Raw genomic sequence first — 26,440 nt, forward strand, 5'->3', positions numbered from 1 at the left:
TTGCTGTGCTGGCTGAGACCAGTGCTTCCGAGGACAGGCGTGGGAGGGCTCGGTGGATTTGCCTCAGCTACCTTTCCTGTACCAGTGGTGGGCAAAGGAGGCACATGAGACTTCCGGGTGCAGTACAAGGAATCTGCAGAGAATCTAAGAACAGCATGTCAAAGGAAAGAACACAATTTCTCTGATATACCTTTCCTCTCAATGAAGGATATTTATGAAGGGATTATTATTTTCACCCGTCTCTCTGCGGCACACTGTGTATCTGCATTTCTCCATACAAGGCACTTACTTTGTTTGCTTTTTTTTTTTTAAATCAGACTTTTGCTTAGAGACTTCTGCAATTCTTTTCAGTTTAGTTGAGACAGTACATGCTATTCTAAAAGATCAATTGAAATACAATTTTCAGAAAATCTCAGCATCCTAGAGCAAGGTCTGTTAAATTGTAGAATAGTCTCCCAGGGATGCAGTGGAAGTGACTTTGCTTGCAACATATAAAACTGCTGAAACAAAACACTAGAAATTACAGAGTCAAGAGCAAATGAAATTTTTGCAGGGACTGAGCTGGGATTTAGGAGACATGAGAGGTCAATGAAGGCAGTTCTGATATTTTTGTTTTTAAATACCCGACCTCTAACTCCGTGTATACAAGAAATGAATGTTTTTTGTTAAAAAAAGAAAGTCACTGAAAAACACTTATTTTAAGGAATACATGTGTAGTCCTCCCACAGTTTAATTGAAATTGCAATTTACTACAGTTCTGCAATGTGTTAAAAGTCACCATATACTAGTAAAAATCAAGATAAAGCCATATTTGCTTAAGTATCCCATTTGAAGTGTATATGCTCAAGACCTCATGTTTTCTAACCTTGTTTCACCTTTCTGCAATTTCCTAGAGCTGTGCGCACACATTCTTTTTCTGAGATGGTAAGACTTAGAGCCTTGGCTGATTTAGTTATTAATTCTCACTGTTCCCCCATCCACAAACTGTGTTAGATTTTAGTTACCGCAAGAAAAACTCATACTGCAAGTTGAGGCAATCCCGCAGAACATGCCACAGCATCTGTTCATCACATTCGATCGTGAGGATGCTATTTCCTTCTACTTCTTCATACAAATTGTAACAAAACAAGAACCATGGCATATTCCTGTCCTATATACTTGAAGGAAGTCACTTTTATGCTGTCTTAAATGTAAAAGTAGTTAGATGTCCATGGTATACAAGGAAAGGGCAGGCTTAAAGGTCTGGGTAAAATGAGGAAAAAAATCATACATTCCTGATCAGAAGGTAAAGCCTCTGTAAAATTATATCTAATTGGAAATTAATACTTATTGAAGCTATGGTAGTCTGCTGTCTCTAACCTATGACACTTGATGTAGAAGACAGAAAACTGAAAATGTGTATTGGAAGGACGTGGGGCCAAGTTCTTCTCTCTCATTCTTGGCAACATCACAAGCACTCTGCAGTCCGCTGAGCATGCAGGACTGACACGGTCGGACTGTCTAGCATTTAGCCCTGTGAAAATGAAAGTGCTAACTGAACAAGACACAGACAAGCCCATACAGAGCTTGTGGCTTCATCAGTGAACTGAAGCAATATTTTTAAATGCAGATGACAACGGCTAGGTGCATTAAAAGATTTATATTTGATTTTTACAGTCGATTTTAGATTATGCCTGTCTTTATGTTGGGTAGAGGGGATCAGAGCTTGGGGGTGGGGGGAAAGCAGAGTGGAGAGCAGATATTTAGGTGCTTAGCTCCAGGCATGTAAAGATGACCAAAATGGAACAGCTGGAATACAGATTTATTCTTTTAATAGATGGCTGAAAAGGAGATCTCTGCCTTTCCCTGTTGTTCCAGTTTCAAGAGCATAGCATTGCATGAATTTATTTCTAGGATAATCAGTGACTGTCATGAATATCTGTAATGAACTTCCAGATCCCTCAGATGAATTCAAGTAGCCTTGGATCAGACCCAGAATTGCAACAATTCTTTTAATAACTGATCCCTTTTATACCTGGATCTGACAAATCTGTATAAGTGGTAGGTCACAAATTCTCTGTCCCCTATCTACAGATAATTTTAAGGATTTGGATCATATTTAAACCTGAACTCTACAGTGAGTTTGCTTTCAAGCTCCCTGCTGTATCTGGTTTTCCTGTGGGCTTTTGTTTTTATTTTCATTTGATTTCAACAGATGTTATTTACTGCTACTTCCCTCTGCTTTGGAGAAGGATTTATCATTGAGATGTATTTTCTTTTTAGTGCACAAATACATAAAATCCAGGCACGAAGCCTGACCAAAACAGCTGGAAAGTGACACTGAAATTAAGGCTATAGAGCTGCTTCTCTAATCGGCTGAGCAGTTTATATAAATGCAGTTTAAATAAAATGAGTCTGCAAACAGAAAAGCTTAAAGGATATTAAATCCTGGCTTTATAAATGACAGCCAAGCTAGCAGGAACTACCCCATAGTGTGTAATCTTTTTCTTTCATGTAACAAGGTTATCTGGCCTCACAAGCTTCTTAGGGCAAACTTAATTAAAGCCAATGAAGAGAAAAATACAGAAGGGGAAAAGGTAGCTGTTTTGATTCCAGAAATGAAGTATCTTAAAACATATATATTTCTGTGAGCTAGAGGTATGTCTCCCTAGCTTTAGTGGGGGACTTAGAAGTGTGAGATTAAACTTTCTCCCTCCCTTTTCTACGACTTTGTATACACACAAACACACCAAGATGGCTCACATAGTAATGCAGAATCCATTTATCTTATTCAGAGCAGGGGAAAGGAGGCAGGAGGGGAGTGGACGTTTCCCTTTTCCTGGGTGACAGCTCACTGAATAATAAAGGTCTCCCCAAGAACAGAACATGCTACACATGTTGACAATGAATTTGTCAGCGTTCCTAGCATTTCTATACAGCTGTGATTCATGGATATAATAAAATATTGATATCTGTTTCCACTGTTCTATCATACAGCAAAAATTCATTACGTAATCTAAATTAAACATTTCTACAATGGACTGGAGATTGCAAGTTGTTTCTTGCCCTGGTGGAAAAGCTCTGTGCCACCCCATCTGGTGCTCCAAATGCCAAACCTCAGAAATATCACTGGATGGCAGGGCTGTTTGTAAAGAAGTGTTTGCTGTTTTATTCGAGTTTCTGTTTAGCTTCGTAAAAACATCCCCCGATCAGTCTGTATCACTGAGCTGTTGCTGAGCTACGGGCACAAGTCTAGTCTCAGACTGATGAAATGCATCCAGCATGACATTTGACTCAATCTGCTCATAAATAATAATAATAATAATAATACTTTACATTTATATAACCCTTTTCAGCAAGAGCTCTCCCAAAAGGCCTTTTTGACCTCCAATTTATCTGTTGTGACTCTCACTGAATTAGAGGCAAGTATAATGTTCTCAACTCCACTACCACATACGGTATAGCAACGGCCACTAAACAAATTACATTTACAATGAGATTTCAACCATCTTATCTACGTGATGCTCAATAATCCATCTCAGCAGAGATCACCTGCAATATTATTAGGGTCTCAGTCTCTCAGACAGCTGTCAACTGTATTAAAAAAACACCACCACCACATCCTATGTGCCCAGTAAGTACTACCCCCCCCCCTTTTTTTTTTTCCAAATCTAGGATACATAAGCCTCAAATAATTACACAGACCTAAGCAATTAGCTTGATAGTATTTACTACAGAAAAAAAAATTATACATTTAAGTGCAGGACTTTACAATTCACCAGTAAATGCAAACAGAAGTTTCATAAAGTTGAAAAAAAGGTTCTTGGACTTACTCTGGGTTTAAGGTGTCTGTACCTCTAACTTAACCAAGGAAACTTATGGAAATAATGTCACAGTAGCAAATTTCAATATCACATCTAAGAATTTGCATAGGTCATGTCAAAACAGGGCTTTGCTCTGCTTGTAGTTTAGATTTTGTTCCCCCTCCACTTTGGCTTGTGAGGCTAGATTTTCAAAGGCATGTGGGCATCAAACAATGCAGATAGGTGTTTTCAGATTCCTGTGCTGTGCCTATTGCAGCTGTTGAAGCCTAAACCCCATGAATAAAATCACCTTTGATAAATTGTGGAGGCTGGCTTTAACAGTCTGCCAATGCACAGCATCTATCTACATATCTGTCTAAAACTCATTATAAGATGTTTTCTTCCTGTTCCTGGTGAAAGCAGACATACAACTACTGCCTATTGCCTTTAAGAACAGAATTCAGTCAATGTGGAACTTCAGCTTCTGTGCCGATTTTCTCTTCTTTTAATATAATGCTTAATAAAGGGAACATATATTTTTTTTTAATCTTCAATTACTTAGGTTATTTTACAATAGCTTTATGGCTCACAGACCATGCCAAAGACAGCTGATGACAAAATTTACAACAATACATTGAATGTATGGTGATAGAAAGAACAACACCTGCATTTGAAATTCTCAGCTTGTACATGAGAGATTCAACCATAAATTTCTCTTCTGCATCAGGCATAAGCAGCACAAACTTCGCAGTGAGAACTCAGGGATTTTAGCTATTCTGGCATGATTTTTTTGAATCTTTTATATGAAAGAAGTGTAGAGAATCTTCCAGTTAATCCAGCATATCTCTATTCCCAAGATTGTGCCAATAAAGCCTTTATATAGCATCTTGTTCTTGATAAGAGGCCCAAAGGTTCAGCAATTACCAAGAGCAAATAGGATATTGGTCTCATAACACATTATAGGCAAATTCCATTACAACAGAAAAATTAGCCTCATGAACCAGTGACTTTTTCTACACATCCTGGCCTGGTTCATCCTCCTCCTTTTCCCTCCCCCTCACTTGCTGACACTCATCCCCACATCCTGACCTGCAACATTTCCCATTTCCATTTATTGTCTGTAAATACGGTATATCACCATTTGAAAAGTCTGATATATATTTGCTATACAGAGATAGCAGTTTTCAAGTCTGAGTTTAAACTAAGGTCCCGGGTAGGATTAAAAATCTTACACTTCTATTGCAGTATTTCAGCTCTAACAGCAGACATCCCATAAACTCCCACAGATAGGCTAAATGTACACTATACGTCAGCTTCGTAGTTTGGCATCCGACAGCAAACTGGAATCAAAAGGTTAAGTCAATGGTTCTAATCCTCGTACCTTAAGTCTGAACTACTCATTCCTACCTTCCTTCAGATAAAGCAATCACATAAAAATAAAGCACTTTCTAATAAAAACAGTAAGTGTTCAGACCTCCATCCAAGACAGAAGGAATTTTGATTGTTCTGATTTTATGGACTATAGACTAGGGAGGCAAAGTATGTTGATTTTCTTACAGGGGATAGAAATAAAGTGAAATGAAAGCAGATGGATCTGCCCTAGCAGTGAACCATTGGATACAATACTTTGCTTCAGTGAGTATCCAAATTATTTTCAGGTAGTTTGGCACATAGGTAATTTATGTGCTTCGTTCTCTGCCTGCTATTTAGAAGCTGTTTCTCAAGTAGAGATTGTTCTCTGAACTGCTCACCTTTGCATGCACTATTTCACTCTTAACTCTTCTAATATTCCTCTTAAGGTTAACTTGGTGAAGTGAATTCAATATACTTTTTCTGTTGCACTCAGAGACTCTGTTTGTGTCTGGGGTTAAACTAAAAACTACAAGGGTGCTCTTAGGTGACTGCTTGCTTGATGACTGCATGTATCATGCAACAGAGGCTGTCCCAGCCATGATGTTTTCTGTCACTGACCAGAGGAAGGTATTATCGTATATTGTCTCTGCAAAGGGCAATGCCATCAAGTACATTTTTTGGACCAAATATACAAATTCTTCTTCTGAGATCTGTAATACACTATCTGACTTTGAGATAAAACAATTCATTTCATATTTTGGGATATAAAACAGAAAACTGAAGCACAAATTATTTCAGCTGAGCTGCATCAGATGACACTTAAAACAACAGCTCAGTTATGTCTGTTTCTTAAACCCACAAACACAAACCAAAATCTTGATTTGGCTCATAAAGAGATGCTCAACTTACAGCTTAAAGAGCTGAAGATGGTGTTTGAGGTGCAAACGGGTTGTAATGAGAAAACAGTGGTCTTCTAGAGGTACCCTGTCTCCACTGCAGGACAGAGTTGGGTTGGACATGCCGCTGTATCTCCAGCCTCAGCAGCCCCTCCAGCTCAGTTCTTATACACTGAGCAGTTCAGACACCACCATCATCCCTGTATCACCAGAGCACTGCTGTAAACCCCAATACAGGAGGTGTGTTTAAAGTGCTTGTGAGTTACACGTGATGAAATATATGGTTATTCGAGAAACAGAATCTCAGAATCTGAAGCCTCCTGGGGACAAGCAGCCCAGGCTTCTACAAAAATTCTTAATTTTGTAGTCCACATTGAGGCGTTTAAATATCTGACAATGCTTTTATCCTTATTCTTATCAACTCTCCCCTTCACTTGTGGAACCTAAAGTAGAGAATTGACATTATCCTTAACGACAGACAAAAATTATTCAGAAGAGGCAGCTGAAAAAACAGTAACTATCCACAATGGGCCTTCAGTACCTGAAAGTCATAATGCTGTATCTAGTCTCTCTATACAAGATGGACTCAAATACTTCAGAAGAGCAGGATACACATTTGCATCATTACGTCATACCTCAGTACATCCTTCCTTCAAAAATCCAGGTTAAAAACAACAACAACAATAACAAAAAACAAGCAGATCAAAGAATTCAAATGAGTATTTTAACACCATTATCATAAGGAATTTCTAGGTAACACCACCATCTTTCTCTGGGTTAAACTACAAATACAAAGAAATCTATCTTTGGAGATACTAGACCTTTCAGAGCCATCTGAGCTGACACAAGTAGATTTACAGAAGAGGATAAATCTTGGCAAAATACTGCATTGTAGTTCAATTAACCTGCTTCAGGGAAATCTAATTTAATTGCTGGATTGCAATCACTTCCGATAAGGCTTGATACTAGCTTCATTACCTGTCTGTAAATGCATCTTCACTAGATGTTCTAAGGCAACTAAAAAAAATTGATAGCCACACAAAAATAAACTATTTACCAGTACTGTAACTTTTAAAGCATCTTGTCAGAGGCCAGTAGTTAATTTTATTACAAAAAAGGAGATTGTGATTTCCTCTTTTAAGAAAATGTTTCCCCTAATATGTGTTATTGCAATGTTCATTTTCTATATGGTTTTCCTGGCACAGTGTTGCATTACTGCGTGGCCCACTTTCTACAAACTACCATGGTGTGCCATTTCCTGGAGAGCATAATGAAGCCCAGCATCTCATCTCATGGGTGTTAGAATGAGCTGTTCCAAAATTTGATGTTTAATGATGTTGGGAAATTGTTTTCCCACATTTCCTTAACACTCACAAAATTTCAGTACATGGAACTGAACACATTTTTCACTGTTCTCATTGTGCAAAGGCAACTTAGGGTGAAAACAAAAACATTTAATGCCCTGAGTCCTTTTACGCTGCGTGGTTGTAACTTTAGGTACAACTAAAACTCATGCAGTTGGGTGTCTACATGGCCAATGTCAGATGAGGTAGCGGGGACACCACTAACTGGTGCCCTAATGGTTTATATGCTCAGAGGCACAGCCCTGGCTAACTGCACAAATACATACACTGGGCTCTTCAGCTGCAGTGCACCCTATGTTGCTGGCAGCTATGCTCTTCTTGATATTCAAGCTACCTAGATAAAAAGTCTGGGTACACATTAAGGAGCTGCAAGCATGTCTCTGGAATGTATCCTGAACATAGTAAGAAACAGGCCCACCTGACTCTCTCGTCTTCCAAATCCTTCTATTGATAAGAATGCTAGTGAAACTAAGCTATTACTATAGCAGTATTCCACCAGCTTTTGACCTGTATCTGACAAGCATCACTTTGTAGTAAGTACTCCATACACCATTTATCAGCTGCATTCTCAGACCCTGAGGTACCTCGCTGTCACGTTTAGGCAGAACGGTGGTCATGGTTGCAGGTTTCCTGCTTTACAGGATGTCATTTACAGGAGAGTTAAGAGTGATTCGTTTGAGTAATTTGTCATTTTCAAAACAGATATCAGAAACAGCACCTTCCATCTTCTTGGTTGAAGACAAGGTGTTAAGCTATATTGCTATTCAGATAGACCTAGGACAGCCATTCCTATGTTATTTATGTTTTAATGTTGTCAGATACCTAAGGAAATAAGGTTCCAAGTTGCGCTATGGTGGCATTGAATGTGCACAACATCAAGGAAAGCAACGCAGACCTGATGCCAATACTGAAGCTATTTTTAAAGTACTATTCATCGATGAATTCTACAAATAATTTGTATTTAAGAAACTGCATAACAGATTCTTTTTTTTTTTTTGAAAGGTATTAAGCCTATCCAGTGTAATCACACTGTAGTGAATGTATCTATTGTTAGCATTAGCACTGAGAATTTACAACTTGAGTAGATCTTTGTTACCTAGGGAAATTTACATATGTAAATTTAAACAGAAAAAGAATCCCCAGCCTATCGGTATTAAAGCTTTCTTGGTTTGTATAGTAAAAAAAAAAAAAACCAACAACTTTAAATAATTAATCTTCTATAGAGGAACAGTTTAGCAAGATGTGCTGTTTTGGAAATAGACCTTTAATCTTTGTAAGCCTGCAAAATTTGCAAATAGATGAGAACCAACTCTTAGTAAATGAGATAAGGTGATAAAGCATGTACTCTTTAACTAATTGTAGATATAATGCCTAAAGATCTTGTGAAATGACTTCTGTTATGCTAGGTATTAATATAAATTAGCTCAGCTGTGAGTATGGTCTCTCTTTTCTTAAAAGCTGAATAGATTTGCTGTGACATTACTGTAGAAACCTCTAGAGATGTTCTGTGGATAATGATGAATATTGAATTAATTTCCATAGTATTAAACGACACTGAAACATTTGACTCCTTGTTGTACTACCTGCTCTGCTCCCACAAGCCTGCCAGACAAACCTTATACACAATCCTGTATCTTCAGCTTTGATGTCAAAGCACACAACATCCATCTTTCTCACCAAGAGCCACTGGCTTATCCAAAAGGAGTACTGGACTCTGCAGCTGAAACTTTGTAAGATGTAGAACCTTTCTGTTTAGTAAACCTAAGCAACTCTTTATTAATGGGATGCCTGGTGTTTGTCCAAGGATTCACAACAAGCTATGAGCTCAAAAGAAGTGAGATTTGGGGTGGGAGGGGGAAAGCCCAGATTGGTGGATTTCTACACCTCCTATTACAATGAAAAGGGTTGGCTACTAGCAAGTCATCATCTGCTAACTGCTTCTATAAAATTATTCTTTTTGTAGATTAAGAAAAAACTGCACTTGTTACCATTGTGTAGGAGTACTTGATGCTCATGACCACGGCGTGACCACCATTTTGTGGTTCTTTGGCTTACAGTAATATTACTCCAGTTCTTATTTCTCTTTACAGGAAAGATGTCTGGAGCATTCAGATGAAATTAAAGAAGCGCAGGAAAGTAAGACAGGTACAGATTTAAGTCTCCAACTCCCCCTTACGCAAAAATCCCACAGAGCAAGGTTGGCACTGGAAGTAAGAAATTCACCAAACAGAGTGCCAGCTAGCGTTGCTGGTGGCAAAGACATTCACTGTCTGTAGTCAGCCCTGCTACCTGCACAAGCCCACTCATCTCTGGGTGCAGTTTAACCAGAGTTAAATAGTTCCAAGAATAGTTCCAAGACCCTCAACAACAGGGAAATCCAGCCGCTGTTCAGGTCACCAAGTGGTTTATTTTACCTCATGTCAAAACAGTTTCCCCTTAGGGGGCAAGACTACTTATACCAGAAGTCTTGCTTTTCTTTATCACGTCTAAATCTGTAGCAGCAGAAGCAACAAATTTGATCAGGATCAACTCTGGAAAAGTGTCTGTCATCCCCAAAATGAAACTAAGACAGATTTCTGACAGATGTAACCCCCCACTGCCCTTTCAGAAGGCCTTTTACCTTACTCCTTTTAACAGGGATAGTTAGATTAGCGGGCTGTTCTCCTAGGAACAGTAATTAATCCTCATGTACCCTATTCCTTGAAAGGCAGAACATGCTTCGTAGATAAGATTTTTCAAGCACAAGCAGGGTAGAGCACAGTGAAGATGACAGGTACAAGAAAGTATAAGGAGATGTTGTTCAACTACAAGGAGAGCCTTGTCTCAACTGCTTTGACTGGATCACAGTTCACGGGAGTATTTTTTCCCCCTTTAGATCTTCAGCCAAGGAAAGGTACAGTTCTGTAGCACTTAGACTATTATCTTGAAATCCATTTGATGTCATAGTCTGGATCCTCTTAAAACCCAATTTATTTCTGCAATGTTATTAGGCAAAGCTTCCAGGGTTCAGTCCAAACTGCCACAGGAGCCCATAAGTGAGCCATAAACAAACTGATTAAAACAACCATTTTCTTCTGTTTTATTCATCTTCTCAACACACGTCATCAGGATCGTACCCGACTGCCTAAGGCACTGACCAAAGTCTTTTTAGGCTAGCCATTTATTAGAAGTTATCCAGAAAAGCTACATATATCTTCTGCTCCAGGCTAGATTTATACCTTGAAAGTAATATTTGTTTTCAATTTCTGGTTCCCAATATTAGCTGAAAAGAACGACAAAACCAGAGAGATATGAGTAGGGCTTTATTTTTTTTGTTTATTTTTAAACAGGAAGATGAATCTTGAAATAGCCTTGAGCAAAAAATATAGCCAACTTTTATTTCTTAAAAATTTCTTGCTTAGATTTTAATCTGAAAATGTCTAGGCATATGATGACACTTTAAAATAACTTTTTAGTGCAATATCTTTATAGGAGTGATTTGGAGTATCTGCTCACTTAAGGTTACTATTTAAGACATTGCTTTCTTTTTTAATTGCCAAAAAACAATGCTTTAGAAGTGATTATTTCATGTTCGCATTTACAATCCTATTAAGAATGTTAACACAGATGCAGAAGAGTTGAACATTCTTCCTTTTTGTTCCGATTTTTAATTCTGCTCTGAATATAGCAGACACTCTTACAGAAGAGATCTGGTTCCGCTAGGTATGGGAAGCCATTTTTGGCACACTGAGTTTTTAGTGTTATTCCAGTCCATGCTTAAGAACAAGAATAGCCTGGAGACAATAGGCTGGCCTCTAAACCAAAGGTATTTCAGTCTGTGATCAGCAAAGTACCCACAGTTTGTAAAACATCATAACACATTTAAAATGATCAGTGGGGGAAGGGGAGGATTAAAAAAAAAAAGCTATGCATTAAAACAAGGAGAAAAAAACAAGTGCTAGATGACTAATTTAGTCTAATTTTCATTTGACTGTGAAAGTAACTGTGCCAACCACCGACAACATTAGAAAAATTGACCATTCTTGTTGTTGACTCTCTGGAATCTGTACAACTGCAGCCTTGATCTTCTGAGCTTTTCCTGCAGGAGTTGTTTGCTCTGGCTGCACAATCTTTGTTACTACTGAAGGTTTCAGCACTAGCACATTGCTTTGTTAATCAGCATAGCATAAAAGCCAGGTATTCCATGAAGTCATTTGTAGGATCACTTTTCAAAGCAGAACTCATATTAAAGTTATGTTTCATAATCTAAAGAGATGACAAAATTTTAATTACACATTAAGGAAAAAAAGCTAAGACTGAAGTTTGATCATGTTCAGTTCCTGAGCATGAGTATGCTTGTGCTTTTATCTGCCTTTCTCATGTGCTTAAAGCTCAAAAACTTAAAAACTATGGGTGGTGCCCATAACACCGCCAAGCTGTTTCAGCAGCTACAGTACATTCATATGACTCTTTCTCTTAGGAATGCTCTCCACACAAAGATAAATGAAGATATAAATAATATATTGCCTATAAGCCACCTAGGTATTTAAAGTCTTTAGGCCATCTTTTGTTCTCTCAGAAAGAAGAGTGCCCTATTTTGAATTTTATTTTTTAAATAAGTACAGGTGTTGTTTTTTTTTTTTTAATTTATTTTCTCCCCCCTGTATTTCCATCTCCTGGCTAGCTAACTAAAATGTAGCACAAAATACTGCTTGTAAAAAAAACCAAACAGACAACAACAAAACAGGAGACATGGTGTTCACAGATAGAAGAGTGGCTGCAGAGGAGCCTACAGAGCGTTAGACTCTGGGAGAGAAAAGAAAAGATTTCAGTAGAGTGTTTTATTAACTATTTTTTCCCCCCTTATCTCTAATTATTCCATTTTTTAGTACTTTCTTAGGTTTCTCTTATTCTATAAGACAGATGCTACAAGGAGCAGGGATAACTTCCAAATCTAAATCAGCCATTTGTTGTCTAGCACTTCCTTGGGATATTGCAGATAGATAGGCTACCTCAAACCCTTTCCCTCAGCTAGTAAATCTGTCAGTATAAGAAGTACTGCAGCAATGTTTCTGAATATTTCATATATTCTTTACAACCATTTTGAAGCCTTCCAGAATACATTACCAAAGACTCAACCTCAAGCTGCATTAGCATGCAGGTCAGAAGCATAAGAGCACTTTTGGTTTTCCTCAAAGTATAAAATCACAAAGTTGATCATGCATCCTACCACCATCCTTTGAACTGCCCTCCACCCTCAAATCACACTCTCTAGTCTCAGCAAGAGACATCTGCAAGGGAGTGACATGCCTTCTTTTTGTAACTCTAGGTGTGCCTCATGTAACAGAGTACCAACCCCTGTGTTATGAACCTGCAGTCACTTACAGTAATGAGCATCTATTTCCACTTTCATGACAGTAAAAGAAGTAAAAATGTGAAGAGTATTCATGTAATTTAAAAAGCACAACGTCTACCCCCTTGTTCTCACTTTGCTGTGTTTCCCCAGGGACATCAAGTATAAGCAACAACAGATTTTAAACCACTGTAGAGCAAGGTGTTAGTGTAAGTCTCTGGACATCATCTTACCTTTGCTGGCTGCTGACAAAACTTTTGCAGCTTGCATTTCGATCACTCTTGAACTGACAGTGTTTGATAACAGAGTGAAATCCAGATACACCAGTCAGCAATGCTCAACAGCAGTGACTGCAAGATTAACTCGGGGCACCAATCATTTGGTAATGTGGGCCATGTAGGAAGTCAGATGATTTGTTTATGTAAAGATGGTTATTTGACAGTATGTGACTACAGTACTTACTAGCTCTCAGCAACAAAGAGCCTCTGCCCACAAGGTGTATCACATCAGTAATGCAATTAAAGGAAAGAAAACAGATTCTAATTGATCAAAATAGGGTTTTTGGGACATTACTGAAACAAAATCAGAGAGTCAAAACAATCAATAACTCTAGCAAAGTAGTTTTGACAACTCTTCTTCTATTCATGAAGAATATGGCTTCAGCCCCTTCCCACTGATCATCATTCTTGCATAATTTAATTAGTTCTGGACAACTGCATAACGTTTGCACCAAGTTTATCCCTGCTGGTTTCAACCAGAATTTCTGGTAGTACTCCTTACTTGGCCTGCTTCGTTAAATATGTTCTTGCAACTTATATCCAGCTCCTTATTACACTTTCTTTCCCTCCTTGCAAACCTTTTCTTCAAGGCCAAAAACCTTTTAAGCTCCCATTTCTTATTTCAGCTCTATGGATGGAGCAACATTAACAAGCACAGGCTCAATTTCCTACAGGTGAAATATCTCATTGTTCCGTTCCCACCTCAAATTCCACGTGCTTCCCACAGTACATACTGATCACATAGACAGGGTGGGGACAAAGTAACTGCAGTGGGTAACATTTGGAAAATGGCAATTAATAAGGAATTTATTGTGCAGCACAAAATAATATGTCATAACTGTACCTAGAGATTTTAAAAATTTGCTTGTAAACTGAACGTACTAATAACAAGGGTAATTAGTACTAAACACGTTCTACACGCTGGAAAGACAGGTTGTATTACGCTAAATAAAGCTATTGGATTCAGCAATTAGATTTCTTAATTCTGAAGAGATACAATCATCAAGTTTAGAAGTAAAAAACAAATGTAGCCGAGAGTTGAAGTTCCACTGTCTATTAAACAAATACATAACATCCTCTGCTTCAGCTTACATACGTATTTAGAACAAAGTGTAGAGTGTACTACAGTTTCTCCATAGTACTCACCACATTTTGGGCAAGGATCAGCAGAAGATTCTCAGGGAGAGTACAAGTCCATCCTAATACAAAACAGGAGAACAAGAACATTATTCATTCTTCATGTCTTTTTCTGCACTTATTGCTTAAAGAATCTCTAAGTACCTAGAAGACTATATTATGCTGCTTTGATTCCCTTTTCCATTTAGAATGCTTTGAGTAAAATATATAAATAAAATAAACAGAGAGGTTTCCTAACTTAAGGATGAAACTGACTGTACTCTCCCCTATTATCTGTCAGGGACCTCAGGCAAAGAGGCTGGAAACATACCTCTATAATACAGGGACATAAAAAACACTATCACATTCAAAGTCCCTTGTTGGACACAATCAGAGGCAGTTTGCATCTGCTCCTGAAATATAAGGGCAAATTACGGGATCGCAGAAGTACACAAAGACAAAGGTGGAACGGAACACCAGAGCTTCAGGCTGATCAGTAGATAAAGGGACATTGCCAGAGAGCCAACCTCATGAGAGCTTATCTGCATTTCTAATTTGGAACTGATGGTTTCAATTTGGTTGTTAATGCCAGAGAACCCATGAGCTCAGGACAGAAAGGAGGTGTATGAAAAAACAGATTCTCTACATCTGTGCCCTGCTTCTAGATTGGGAAACTGATTAATGGGCTTGAAAGACAGCTAAGGATACCACAGCTGCAGAATAAAAATAAAGCAAGCTAGTTAGCAGCTTTTATCTTCTAAAAAGGCAGGACAAATAATAGAGCTTCACCACACACCAGAAGGTCTTTCATACTCAAATACTGCTGGCTCACTTCTATGGCAGAGTGAGCACAAACGGTGCGGTATGGAACAAGTTACAATAAACTGGTAAAGAAGGCAATTAGCAGGAGTGGAAAACTCCAGGTTATTTCCCTTCTTCCCACACATTATTTTAAGAAAGCACTACTGCATGACACATAACTCCCCTTGCTACCTATTTTAATCTATATTCAAAGTACATTAAGCAGGTAAGGTAGGGCAATGTTGTTCACCCAGCAGAAACTAAGTACAGATGAACAGGGAAGACCCATTCATTCTTTATTCCACCCCCCCACCTCCCCCCCCCCCCAAAAAAAAAAAGGGCTAGAAGGTGTCAAGGAAATCTAGCAAGTTCAAAGCATGTATTATGTTCGTCACATAATGTCCAGGTAAGCTCCTAGACACAGAATGTTATTGATTTCAAAAATTTACCTGGGTTCGGAAAGCAATTTGGCAAGAAAAAGAAGAGGGAAAAGAAGAGGATTTCTCATTTGTATCACATTAATGCCACTTGGAAAAACTCAGTTATGTAGAACTGAGCTAAATGGCCCTAAGTGGCTATCTTAGCCAGATCATATGGATAAACATTGCAGAAATGATATCATCAAACCTGCAGAAAAATATCAGATACCTGTGAAACGGGAATATGTTTTTGTTCATTAGTATGTGAAATACAGTATTGAACACTGACTTTTCTTCTGTGTTACTTAGGCTTCGTGATTACGCTGTGTATAGCTTACATATTTAGCAAATACAGCAAACTAGGTACAAGCTGGGTGAGGAGGTCAGCAACTAGACAGCAGAAAAGGGCAAACATTTCCAAGTATGAAATCTGCATTATAAATAAGACAGCATACAAGGAGATCTTTGCATCTGCTTGGGCTACACTAACTACTAGTCCCATCAAATTCCATTTTAAATACTCCACTGTAAAACACTTGGCATCAGACAGTCTGAACATCAGCTGGAAGAAGCAGTGTCTCTCAAAGGCCATACTACTTATGTGCTACACGGGGCCTGTTTCTCTAAAGACATTTACCAGAACCATACAGATGGTCCGGCAACAGAAGCCCACCTAGGATCCACTCACCTTCCATTTTTACTTTTTTGTTGCTGTTGATTTTCTGTTCAACCAATATACAGCGAAAGGATTGGCTTGGTTTCCTACAGAGCCAGTGTTTCTGTGGTACCCTGGCTGTGTGTATACCTTGGCATGTTCAACCAAATTTTCAGAAAAAGGAAGAGGACTTAAAGATATTTATTTCCTACAGGTATCATAAAATGCATGGCAGAGAAGAAGGAAATCTGGAATTAGGACTTTCACAAATTCACTCCTCCCAACCATTTTTTCTCTTTTCAGACAGTTTCTAGAGCCAAACATTGCAGGCCACATTTTGCCAATATCCTGCAGAAGAGAGATGAGAGAGAAAACGGAGGAAAATATTCTTGGTGTCTGCAAATATAGCAGAATACCTTTGTATAATTCAATCAAAAAAAAAAAAACAAAACATTTAATCTAGAGACATAACCTATGAGCTTCATTCATCCTATTGCTTAGAGAAACATCTGTTTTTTCCTACAGAAATTATCTTTCTCTCTTTATTCTGTTCCTTGCTCTTTTTCCCTATAGCGATAAGCTTAGCCAGCTCCTTTCTTTGTGCCTCTACTGTGCAGTGGAACAGTTGCATTTTCAGGTATGTGTTGTATTCTGCTGAATGCTCTCTTCTGCACTGGTGAAGAATCCAAAAGCTCCTCAGTGTTGTCATTCTTTCTTCCAAGGTGCAGCACCACTGCATAAGATGAAGAACTTGACATGTTTGAAAATCAATAAAGAATATTTTTGTCCCTGATATGATTATAAATTGAACCTTTGCAATATGTTATTTACTTGTACATTTCCTTCACTCACTCTCTTAATGGCAATAAGATCACAACGGCAATCCTGAATTCTGTCCATTTGTCTTATCTGGGCTCTTCTTTCCTTGCTGCTATCACTGTCTCTGATACAACACTGGCTTGTACACCTGTATAGAGCTTAAAATTAATAAATGTTCCATTTGCTCTCAGGCTAACAGTGCATTTATCTTCTGCTGAAATCTTGTCCGTTGCTCTTGTGAAAGATTACCTTGTAAAAATGGGGCTGGCGATGTCCTCTTACCCCAGCTGTTCATGGTCAGCCAGCGTTTGCACATTTGTGGAAGTTGATGTAATTCGGCATAACACTTGAACGTTTTTCAGAGTACGTGGCTTTGTGCCGCTTGTCCCAATCCAGGCAGCTCTGCATGCTGCTCTTGTATACTCAGACTCTGAGCTTCGCTTCTCTTTCTACCTACATCTCCTCTCTGAACTTTTTGCAGTGACCCCAGTGTCAGAACATGGTTTGTCTTTCAGTCCTGCCCTTTCCTTGCCGAATCACCACAATTTTTTGCAGGTTGATTCTGGTTTTCCAAAAGTCTCTCTCTTAACCTCTTTCCTTACACCCCTGTCCATAAGCCCTGATCAGGAACTCAGACAGTCCCCTGCAAATTGACAAACTGATTCTTTAGCATCAGATCAGACACACAATTTTCCGAGTTCTTTTTCTACTCTGTTAAAAAGCTGCTCCTTGCATGTATCACTTTTACCTGGAATGCAGGACTCGGTCTTCGAACTTCTGTACTGTGGAATATCATAGTCATCTCTGCCTGAGTTAATGGAAAGCTATCAAAAATATCAGTCATGTATTGTCATAAAAATGAGGCTATATTCTGTCTGTCTTCCTTACGACTGGCTCCCACTGCTGTCAGTGCTATTTAAGCACATTCCCATTGTCATCCACATTTCCAGAGTGTTTCAGAGAGGTAAATTGCTACCAGTGGTTCCTTAGCTCTGTAATTCCAGTGTTCAGCAATCACCGAGAGCCAAGCAATTTAGCAGAGATCCATTTATTTCAGGGGGTGAGCTCTGACTACTTAATTACACAAATCTCTAGACCACACAACTGTCTGTTTACTGATGGCATCTCTTAAGGATATGACTGTTACAGAAGAAGTGGAAAAAAAGGCAGTCCATGGAAGCTTTGTGATGAGAAACAGGATTCATAAGGGACTCTTTGAAGGAGAAAAGATGAAAGCAAAGTCGGGTTGCAGAAGGGAGCAATAACCTGAAAAAGGAGAGGAAGAAGCATAAACACGAGGCTCACTTAGGTTTGTTTCATTGCACCCAGTACACCATGGACACTTCAAGCCAGATTTCATTGAAAAGTTGATGTAAAGTATTGCCCCTACAAACTATCCCCCAGCCCTGGGCACCACCATAGTTTGTTGGCTGGGATTTTTCTGCTGGTTCACTGATGAAGCAGACGACAATGAAGAATTTCCCTGAACATAGCTTTATCATTTTTTTTTTAATTTGAAAATATTTATTCTGGGTAAGTCTGGAAATCTCTGTAAGTGCTAAGCATGTGGGTGAGAAAGCAACTCTGTACCAAAAAGAGGAGAGAAATTTAGGTCTGCGGGACATGCTAGGAAACATCCGCAGGATGGAAGAGCATTGCCAGCATGTCCGAGCCTGGGACTCACAGTTGCCCTCTGCAGCTCAGAGGGTACAGACAGTTTCTTCATTTGGCAGTAATTGCATAACCAGAACCAAGGAGCATGAGGGGGCCCTTCACAGCCCCTGGTCACCAACACGAGTTCCTGCAGATAAAGTTAATTTGACCTAATGGTGTGAAATAAGAGTAATACTTTATTTTACAGCCCTCATAACAGCCAAAAATTAAGTCACTTGAGTTATGTTCCTTATGACAGGTATTACTGATGCAAGAAGTGAAAGAGAATGAGTGAGACGAGAAAAACAGGAGGTTTTTAAACCAATAATCAAAGAACTCACATTATATTAGGTCAGAGATTGTACCAAACTTTTGGATGTTACTTCTTGCTTTACCCTCTGTGTGTGTCTGACGGGGCTGCGAGTTTTCCCAGCAAAGCGATTTGAGCCCCTGGGGTGGGAGCTCTTCAGCCTAACTGACGATGTTAAACTTTCTGCTTTTCCTTGGTAGCCCCTATGTGATAATTAAATCTATGTTCCCAGATATTTGTTTTCCCAACACAGCCATTAATTACATACACTTCAGTCTTAAGACCAAGTTTGCTCTCTCTCCCCAGCATCGTTACACCCAGTAGTCTGCGATAATTCCCCAAGTCATTTTGGCACTGGTGTGTAACAACCAGTAAATACACTGAAGGATGGAATGATGTTTCACTGAACTCAGCGTTTGGCCAATAAGAAAAGTGGGTGCCTGTGTGTGCTGAGGGACTTCAAAAGCCTCAGAGTATTTCATTTAGATGCTGGCATCATGAAATCCTTGTTTTGGAAATATTTTCTTTCATTACTGTTATTAATTCCGAGAAGCTCTTTAGCTTTTTACTTTTCGGTTGGAATCTTATTCATCTTAACATTAATGTGATTTAAAGTTGACATAAACTGAAGGAAAAAAAGCTTGAACAAAATTCATATTCCCTTTATCTATGCACCAAAAATAAGTAGGTTGCAGCTGAATGAGATGTTTCTTGTTGGTCCAAAGTGATTTTTGTTTTTCTTCTCTCCAGCTGCCTTTCTTCTCACCTTCATGTATCAGTTGCAGGGATTTTCAGCACTGCAGCACCACGCCAATCCCTTTTATTCCTCCAGCTTTACCTGAGCGCACCGGTGCCCTAGGGAATGCACAGCTCCCTTTGCCACCCTGACAGGGTGCTGGTGGGCCTTGCCCCAGGGAGCTCCTTCTCCCTTCCTAGGTTTGCTAGGACCGAGTGGCAGCAGCTGCAGAGTTCTCCTTGGGCCAGATGTGGTGTGATGATGGTGAACAGGAGGAGAGAGGGGAAGAATTGGACCCATTTTTTCCACCACAAAACAGAAGCAGAGCTGCTGGTAGCTGCTAACTTGAGCCCCCACTTTCCTGCACATATAAATCTCTCAGCAACTAACAAGAATGGAGATGAGCATTTCGTTTGCCTCTTGCATGAGTCCTTCGTCAGACTTGTCTTCTCCAGGACACAGAGAGTGAGGAGGGGTTGTTCAGCTCGCAGACTGAAACCCGAAGTATTGCACCTACAGAAGATGGAACAATGATTTTTACCTCCCAGTGATACTTCTCTTAACTGCTCTGTGAATCAGCAAAATCAGTCACCTAACAGAGAAGGCATGTAAAAGTCCAGCAAAACTGCAGTCGAAACCTTGGGGATACTTTACTGTGGCTGCTGATGGAAGGGCTTCCTGAAGACTGCCATCAGTACAGAAATCACTGTATACACAAACAATGCCACATTTTCAATGTGATTTTCATCCAGAAAGGGAGTTCCTACAGCGTGAGTTTAGGCACGACCTAAACTAAAGAATTAGGCTGCAAAACCATTTACATTCTTCTATACTTATAATGTATCCAGTTTCCAAGCTCTTCAGTGTTTCACTGAAATGACAGCTAATTCTTTCAGATTACCAAATTCTAGTTATCACCAACTGGAGTTATCTATACGGATGTCAAGTTTTCCATTTTTTAAAACTAGCATGTGAAAAAGCATATTAAAAAACAACCTCTCCTAAAGACACCGTTATTGTCCGAGCCATGCTTTGTTTAGGAAATTTAAGCAGGCCCTGTTCACAACACGCAGGAACAAATTCACTCCTTCTGCAGTGCTGAGATGAGAACTCCTTTGTGCGTAAAATACAAAGGAGGAAGAAGTGCATAACAAATTGCAACTAGATAAGGAACTTTATGTGACGAGAAGAGTGAAAGAATTTGGTGGATCATTGGATTTTCACATTGCTACTTTCATGGAAAATGGCACGGGGGCCTTTCATAACCACGAACATTCAACACTCATTTGAGCAATCACACCTCTCACAGCTTGCTTGTTCCCTGACATTTATGCTGCCAGCACTCTCTCAGCAGCCCCCTCATTACAAATCTCTAATGCCACTTCTTGTGTCATTTAATTTTCCTGTGAAGGTCTTCTGCTCGCTGCCTTACCACACTGTTTTGCTCACGGTTTCTGATGAAATCACAGCCAAGATAATATCAAACACAGTGCGAACTGGAGGAGGGGAAAGCATTTAGTCCTTGTTATCTTCAGAGAAAACTTCTTGCCCCACAGAGGAGGACATTTTGATAAAGTATGTCCTCAGAAGAAAATACTTTGCCCCAAGTGAGTTGAGGTGCTGCACTTTGACAAATAAATAATTCAAAGTTGCCTCTTGGAATACGGAATGCTGTAATTCATGTTTCAGGATACAGTGGTTGGAAATACTCTGTACATGAATACCGATCCCTGTTAGTACTTGACCCTTGGAGAGGTCACTGAATGGTAGTCTGTGAGTGGAGCCAGGAGGCTGTAAGCAGTTTCTTGGCTGAATTGATCAAAAGGACAACTTTCAGCTGTTGGCCACATTTCTTTTTCCCCAATTGATACTGTGACTGCAAAGAATTTTTTTGGGAGAATGTGGGACTAATGAAAAGAGTGAAACCATGAGAAGGATGAAAACAGAGAACAATTTAGCAGCAGAAATAAGGGAAACTCAAAGTGTAAAGGGAAACAAACGGCCTACAGGGAAAAACAGATTAAATTGTAATTATATTTGAAAAGTCTTACTGGTGCCTGATGAGGAAAAGGGTTAATTAGCAAATAAGGGAGGGGCAGGATTTGCAAAACAGCTTTGGATGAAGAATAAAAAGCTTCAACAGAAGCAAAACAGAGAAGCAGACTACAGCCCCTGTGAAAGGTGAAAGAGCAGAGGCTTTGGAGATGTCAGAGGCTGAGAGACTCTCACCGTAGAGCTGATACCAACAAACTGCCTGCCCAGGCAGCGCCGCTTCTCTGCATAAAGATGTAGCTGCTGAAAGAACCCTCTCGGTGACACAGAGAGGGAGCTGTTGTCGTAGCAAACTCAGCACGTTGAGCTGTCTGGTAAACTCAGTTCACGAACTTTACTTCTTCTGACTTTTAAGGAGGTTTCCATCCTCCCTGCCTCTGCCTGCCTGTACCCCTGCAGCCCAAGGGGCAACCTTGTGTTGCGGGAGGTCGGTGCTGTAGGCAAGGAGACACTCGCGACAAATCTTCAGTTCACTGACCTGGTGCGCTCCTGTACCGAACCCCCTGGGTGATAATCCTTGTCCCACGTGCGTGTTTGGGCTGGGGGGCTACAGGGTGGCGGGGTCAGTAAATGGGGGTGATGCCACAGAGCAAGTCCACGTGAGCCATCGTGTCCCTTCCGTCGGAGATGACTCTCCGTGTGAAAGCCCTGCGACACTCGCATCAAGCTACCCTGCAGGGAAGAAGGGCCTCGGAGAAAAGAAAAGGAAACCCACAAAAACCTGCCGGCCCCTCATTCTGCTGTAACTGAAGGAAGAAATTCCCCGTGTAGGGTGCGCAGACCCTCCCTCTCGCCAGCTCTTGCGGCAGGCTCGCTTGGCGAGGCGGGCAGGGCTGGACGGCGGGGGGAGCTCTGAGCACGCCGCCTGCGCCCCAGCCGGAGGGACGCGGAGCCCAGCCGGGGGCAGGAGGGGGGAGAGGGAATTAGGGGGTCTGGGGGGCTGCGGAGACAATAATTCCTGCCCTCTCTCCGCTGAGAATGAGTATTGTGGGTCTGCTGGGGTTTCGGCAGAGGCAGCAGTCTGGCTTCCCGAAGAAATTAGCTGGTCAGACCTGAACCGGGCTAAAACGTGGGGAGAAAAACTAGCGCGTCTGTCACCTAAATACTGCAAGGTATTTTGGTACGTAGCAAAGCAATAGCACAATACAATTTCATTAGCAACTGGAAATCAGGGGCATCCTGGCTTGTTTCCGAGTACTGCATGACTGGAGAAGTGAAAACTTTACAGAATTTATCAGCCTGCTATTAAGTCTTCAGCTCTACAAGAAACCCCTCTTCTCCCCCCTCAGCCCTTCAAAGAAATGTGTTTGTACACAATCAATGAGGCCCAAGAAACAAACCCTTCTATCTTCAGAAAACATAGTTTTTTGTTCAGTGTGATAGGTCAAAAATACTATTTCAGTAATTGCCACGTATTGTGGAAAATTTCCTGTTGTGTCTCTACAAAAACCACCCAGATTCTAGTTAAGTGACTGTGTCTTACTGTTTGACACCTTTTTTCCCTTTGTTAAACAGTATTTCCTGTTCCACACTAATTTGGGTTCTCTCACTGACCTCATCTTCTCGAGCACTTTACACCAAACGAGGGCACCGTCGCTTTTTAACCCGTCTTCTCCCTTTGAAGAGGTCGCTACCTTTCATGCTTCTTGCATGAGTCTCTCACGGCTGGGAGCTGACTCCTGCCTCAGGCTCCTTCCTTGCATCCCACCCCGCACTCGCATCATTGTCCCCCAGCTTTGCTCCTGCTGCCTGACCTTTCCCGGCAGCCACAGCTGGTCGCCCTGATTTATTACTCCCTCACTAGCTGTGCTCGGCATATGGGGTCCCACTGCAGAGGGGGGGCTGTGGTGCCAGGAGGAAGACATTTAGCAGAGGCCCCGTGCTTCAAAGCACGGTGCTCACAGGCACATCCTTCTGCTGCCACCAGATGCTGCACCCCCCTCTTGGCTCCTGGCTCGGTGACACTCTTCCTCTGCACGTAGCCAGGCACGGCATTCTCACGGTACGTTTCGCTGGGACACCAGACACTTTCCTGTCTAACAGAAAAACTAGTGTGTGGATGATGGAGAGACACAAACTGTTCCTTATTAGTTCAGAACCTTCTTTGTTTCCTTAGACATGCACGTTAAAAGGTCCTCCGATTGTAGGGGGATAGTTAAAGGCTACTGAATATCTGTTTGAATGTCTCATTGAAATGGAGATGTAAGCACAACCCAATTCTGGTTGAACAGGTGTACCCATCATAGCTGTGTTAATGGGCACTTTGCTAGAAAACAGGAAAACACTGAGGTTGACCTGGCCCCGTTATACTTTAAGGGTGCAGATGAATCATTTTGAGGAGTCAAGAGAAGACACTCGGTCAGTTATAAAGAAGCATCTGTTTAGGGCTTAAGAGACCACATTTCTGACTCAAGAGACCACACTTCTGACTCAGCTCTTAGATGATCACTGGATTATCTGTTCAGGATCTCTTTTTCTGTCTGGATACAGTCCGCTGGAGAGAAGCAAAAATATTAGAAAATGTTCAAAAGATAAGATTTACAAAGACAAGTTTGATGAACTGTGTGGTTTTGATCTAGAGAAGAGAAAACTAAGAGAAAACTCCCAACGGAGGACCTCCCTCCACAGGCTATAGCTTTCTAGTGGAAAAGCCATGACTCAGTCCACCCCGGGTCTGCTTTGCCAATTCAGACATCATGTCAGTCGGGCAGCAGGACTCCCAGATCCTCTACCTTACTCCCAAACTCCTTTCATCTCACACGTAGATTGATACACACTTGTTTAAGATGCTGAGCAGATGGTCTACTGTGTTTCTTCTTGTCCACCCTGTGACCCTATTATTCTGTTTTCCCACTTAGTTTTAAGTCTTTGTCCAAATTGCAGCAAAGAGGAGGAACATAATAATCTATTCTCCATGTCCCTGGTGAGCTGAAGAAGAACCAACTTAACTGCAATACGGCAGATTTAGTTTAAGACATGTAGAAAAGCTTACCAGCACTTAAGGGTAGAAGAACAGTAGAATAGATCACCTGAGGAGACTATGGAGTCTCCATCCTCTCGGTTATTTCAAAGTAGGCTGTGCAAAAAGCTGTCAGGATTGAGAGTTCCTGCCATTTGCCTTAGGCTCAGGATGATGCCGAAGAAAATTGCAAATCCTCTATATGCTGTGTCCACTGAGAGGCAAGGCAAAGAAAAAACATCTTCATTTGAAAAAAAAAAAAAAAAAGGGAAATACTGTGTAAATAGTGCTATTGTCACATCGAAGAGAGGGATTCAATTTCCAGCACTGTCATTCTAGTACTTTTCAGGAACGCTGAGTTTGCTTAAATATATAATGTCTAGCATAGTTTATAAATTAACTTGTTGAAATATTATTCCTTGTATATCTGTGTCTGAAATTGACTTCCACCTTGACAGTTATAACTATAGCTCTATAGTAACTTTTCTTTCACCTTGGTTTGATTTTGTTATAAAATATTTTTAAAGCAAAAGCATATTATAGGCAGTAATGAATTAAATTAAAAGGAGAAAAAAGGCTACTGTAGCTCAGGAAATCTTGGTCTTTAACCCTTAGAGATGAAAATAAATCAGTGAGAGTTTTAAATTGCAACAAACATCAAAAAGGAAAAAATATAAAACCATAAAATTGCAAAAAGGTCAGTGAGAGCTGAAATTTCATTTTGTAAATCTGTATAGCACTGGCTGTAACTTCTGTACTGAGATTTGTTCTTCTGTAGCCATCTAATAAGAACAAAATGTCATTCTGGATTAACATGTGACAGAACAATATTGGGGTAAAAAGGAGAAGCAGCAGTGCATTTCATACCAAATAGTGGTGAATGAGTATTTATTGAGAAGCAAAGAACTGTTGAACCCCTGTTTTGCTGCACCATGTGGAATTCAATCCAAGCAGATGATCCCATCTGAATTTAGACCTAGTTTCTTCTAGATGGCTATCTCTACAAGCATCTGAATGCATCTGCAAAGTGCTTGAAGATGAAATGCAAATAATGGGAGGTGATTCTAAATTGCTTGGACTGTGAGTGAGCCAACGATTTCCTTCAAAACCTACTTCCTGGACAGATTCCAACCTTATTTTCAATTAAAACGAGAACAAACCAACTCTTGCTGTATTTGCTCTTCGGAGACTCCTTGTCTGCCTCAAACTGCTGCTCTCCCGCATGTGACTTCATTTAAAAAAATGAAACACTTTTCGGCCATCTGCGTTTCTCGGCATAGCAAGCAGCCTTATGTAATCGTGTTCTGCTGACCTCTCTCCTGCTGCAAGGCCGGTCCTCATAGCCGTTGCGTTAGGAGGAAATGGCAAGAGGCCTTTTGGAATACTCTCTCCCATAGCACGGTCATAAATCAGACCTACAACTCCTACACTTCTGGGCACTGCATCCGTTGTTGTGTCTGACACAGGGCCATTCCCCGGCTTTTTAAGCATATGTCCTGATCTTGCCTTCTCAGCTGAGGATTTGTGGGAGCGGATGAGAAATTCCAAAATGTGAATTCCTTCAGAAATCAGCATCACTCAGCTTTGGTGACGTGTCCGCGGCTTATCAGATGAGCAGCCTATTGCACGTCATCCTGAACTTTACCAAAATTAGTCATCAAGCTAATCCATAAGAACTGGGAGAAGGGTAGTGGCTGCATTGTTTGAAGGCCAGCTAAATGAGAACATATGTGCTACTGGGGAACAGCTATGTCACTCAGTCCAAATTATATTGTGAAACAAAGCTGACACAGCCTCAAAACTATTAATTTCCTGTCTTGCTGACAAACTTCAGTACCCTGCTGAAGAACTGTGAGACTAGAATCTCCCCACACCTTTCAGACCCTCTTACAATTTTTCTAAAGGAAACCTGGAG

At 40.4% G+C, this 26,440-nt stretch overlaps 1 protein-coding gene across 4 annotated transcripts in view; it reads right to left on the bottom strand.

Annotated features, from left to right (window-relative positions):
- LOC308188006 (uncharacterized protein) overlaps positions 1 to 26,440 on the bottom strand; it is a 327,367-nt gene that overhangs the window by 160,914 nt on the left and 140,013 nt on the right. For all 4 annotated transcript variants that reach the window (XM_080576526.1, XM_080576527.1, XM_080576528.1 and 1 more), the window contains one exon: positions 14,152 to 14,204. Coding sequence is in view for 3 of the 4 variants with exons in the window: in XM_080576527.1 (XP_080432653.1) it covers positions 14,152 to 14,204 (53 nt within the window). In the remaining variant the exon portion in view is untranslated. The remainder of the gene's footprint in view (positions 1 to 14,151; positions 14,205 to 26,440) is intronic.

Source organism: Anser brachyrhynchus, assembly GCF_964034855.1.
Source record: "Anser brachyrhynchus genome assembly, chromosome: 1".
NCBI classification, from domain to species: Eukaryota; Metazoa; Chordata; class Aves; order Anseriformes; family Anatidae; genus Anser; species Anser brachyrhynchus.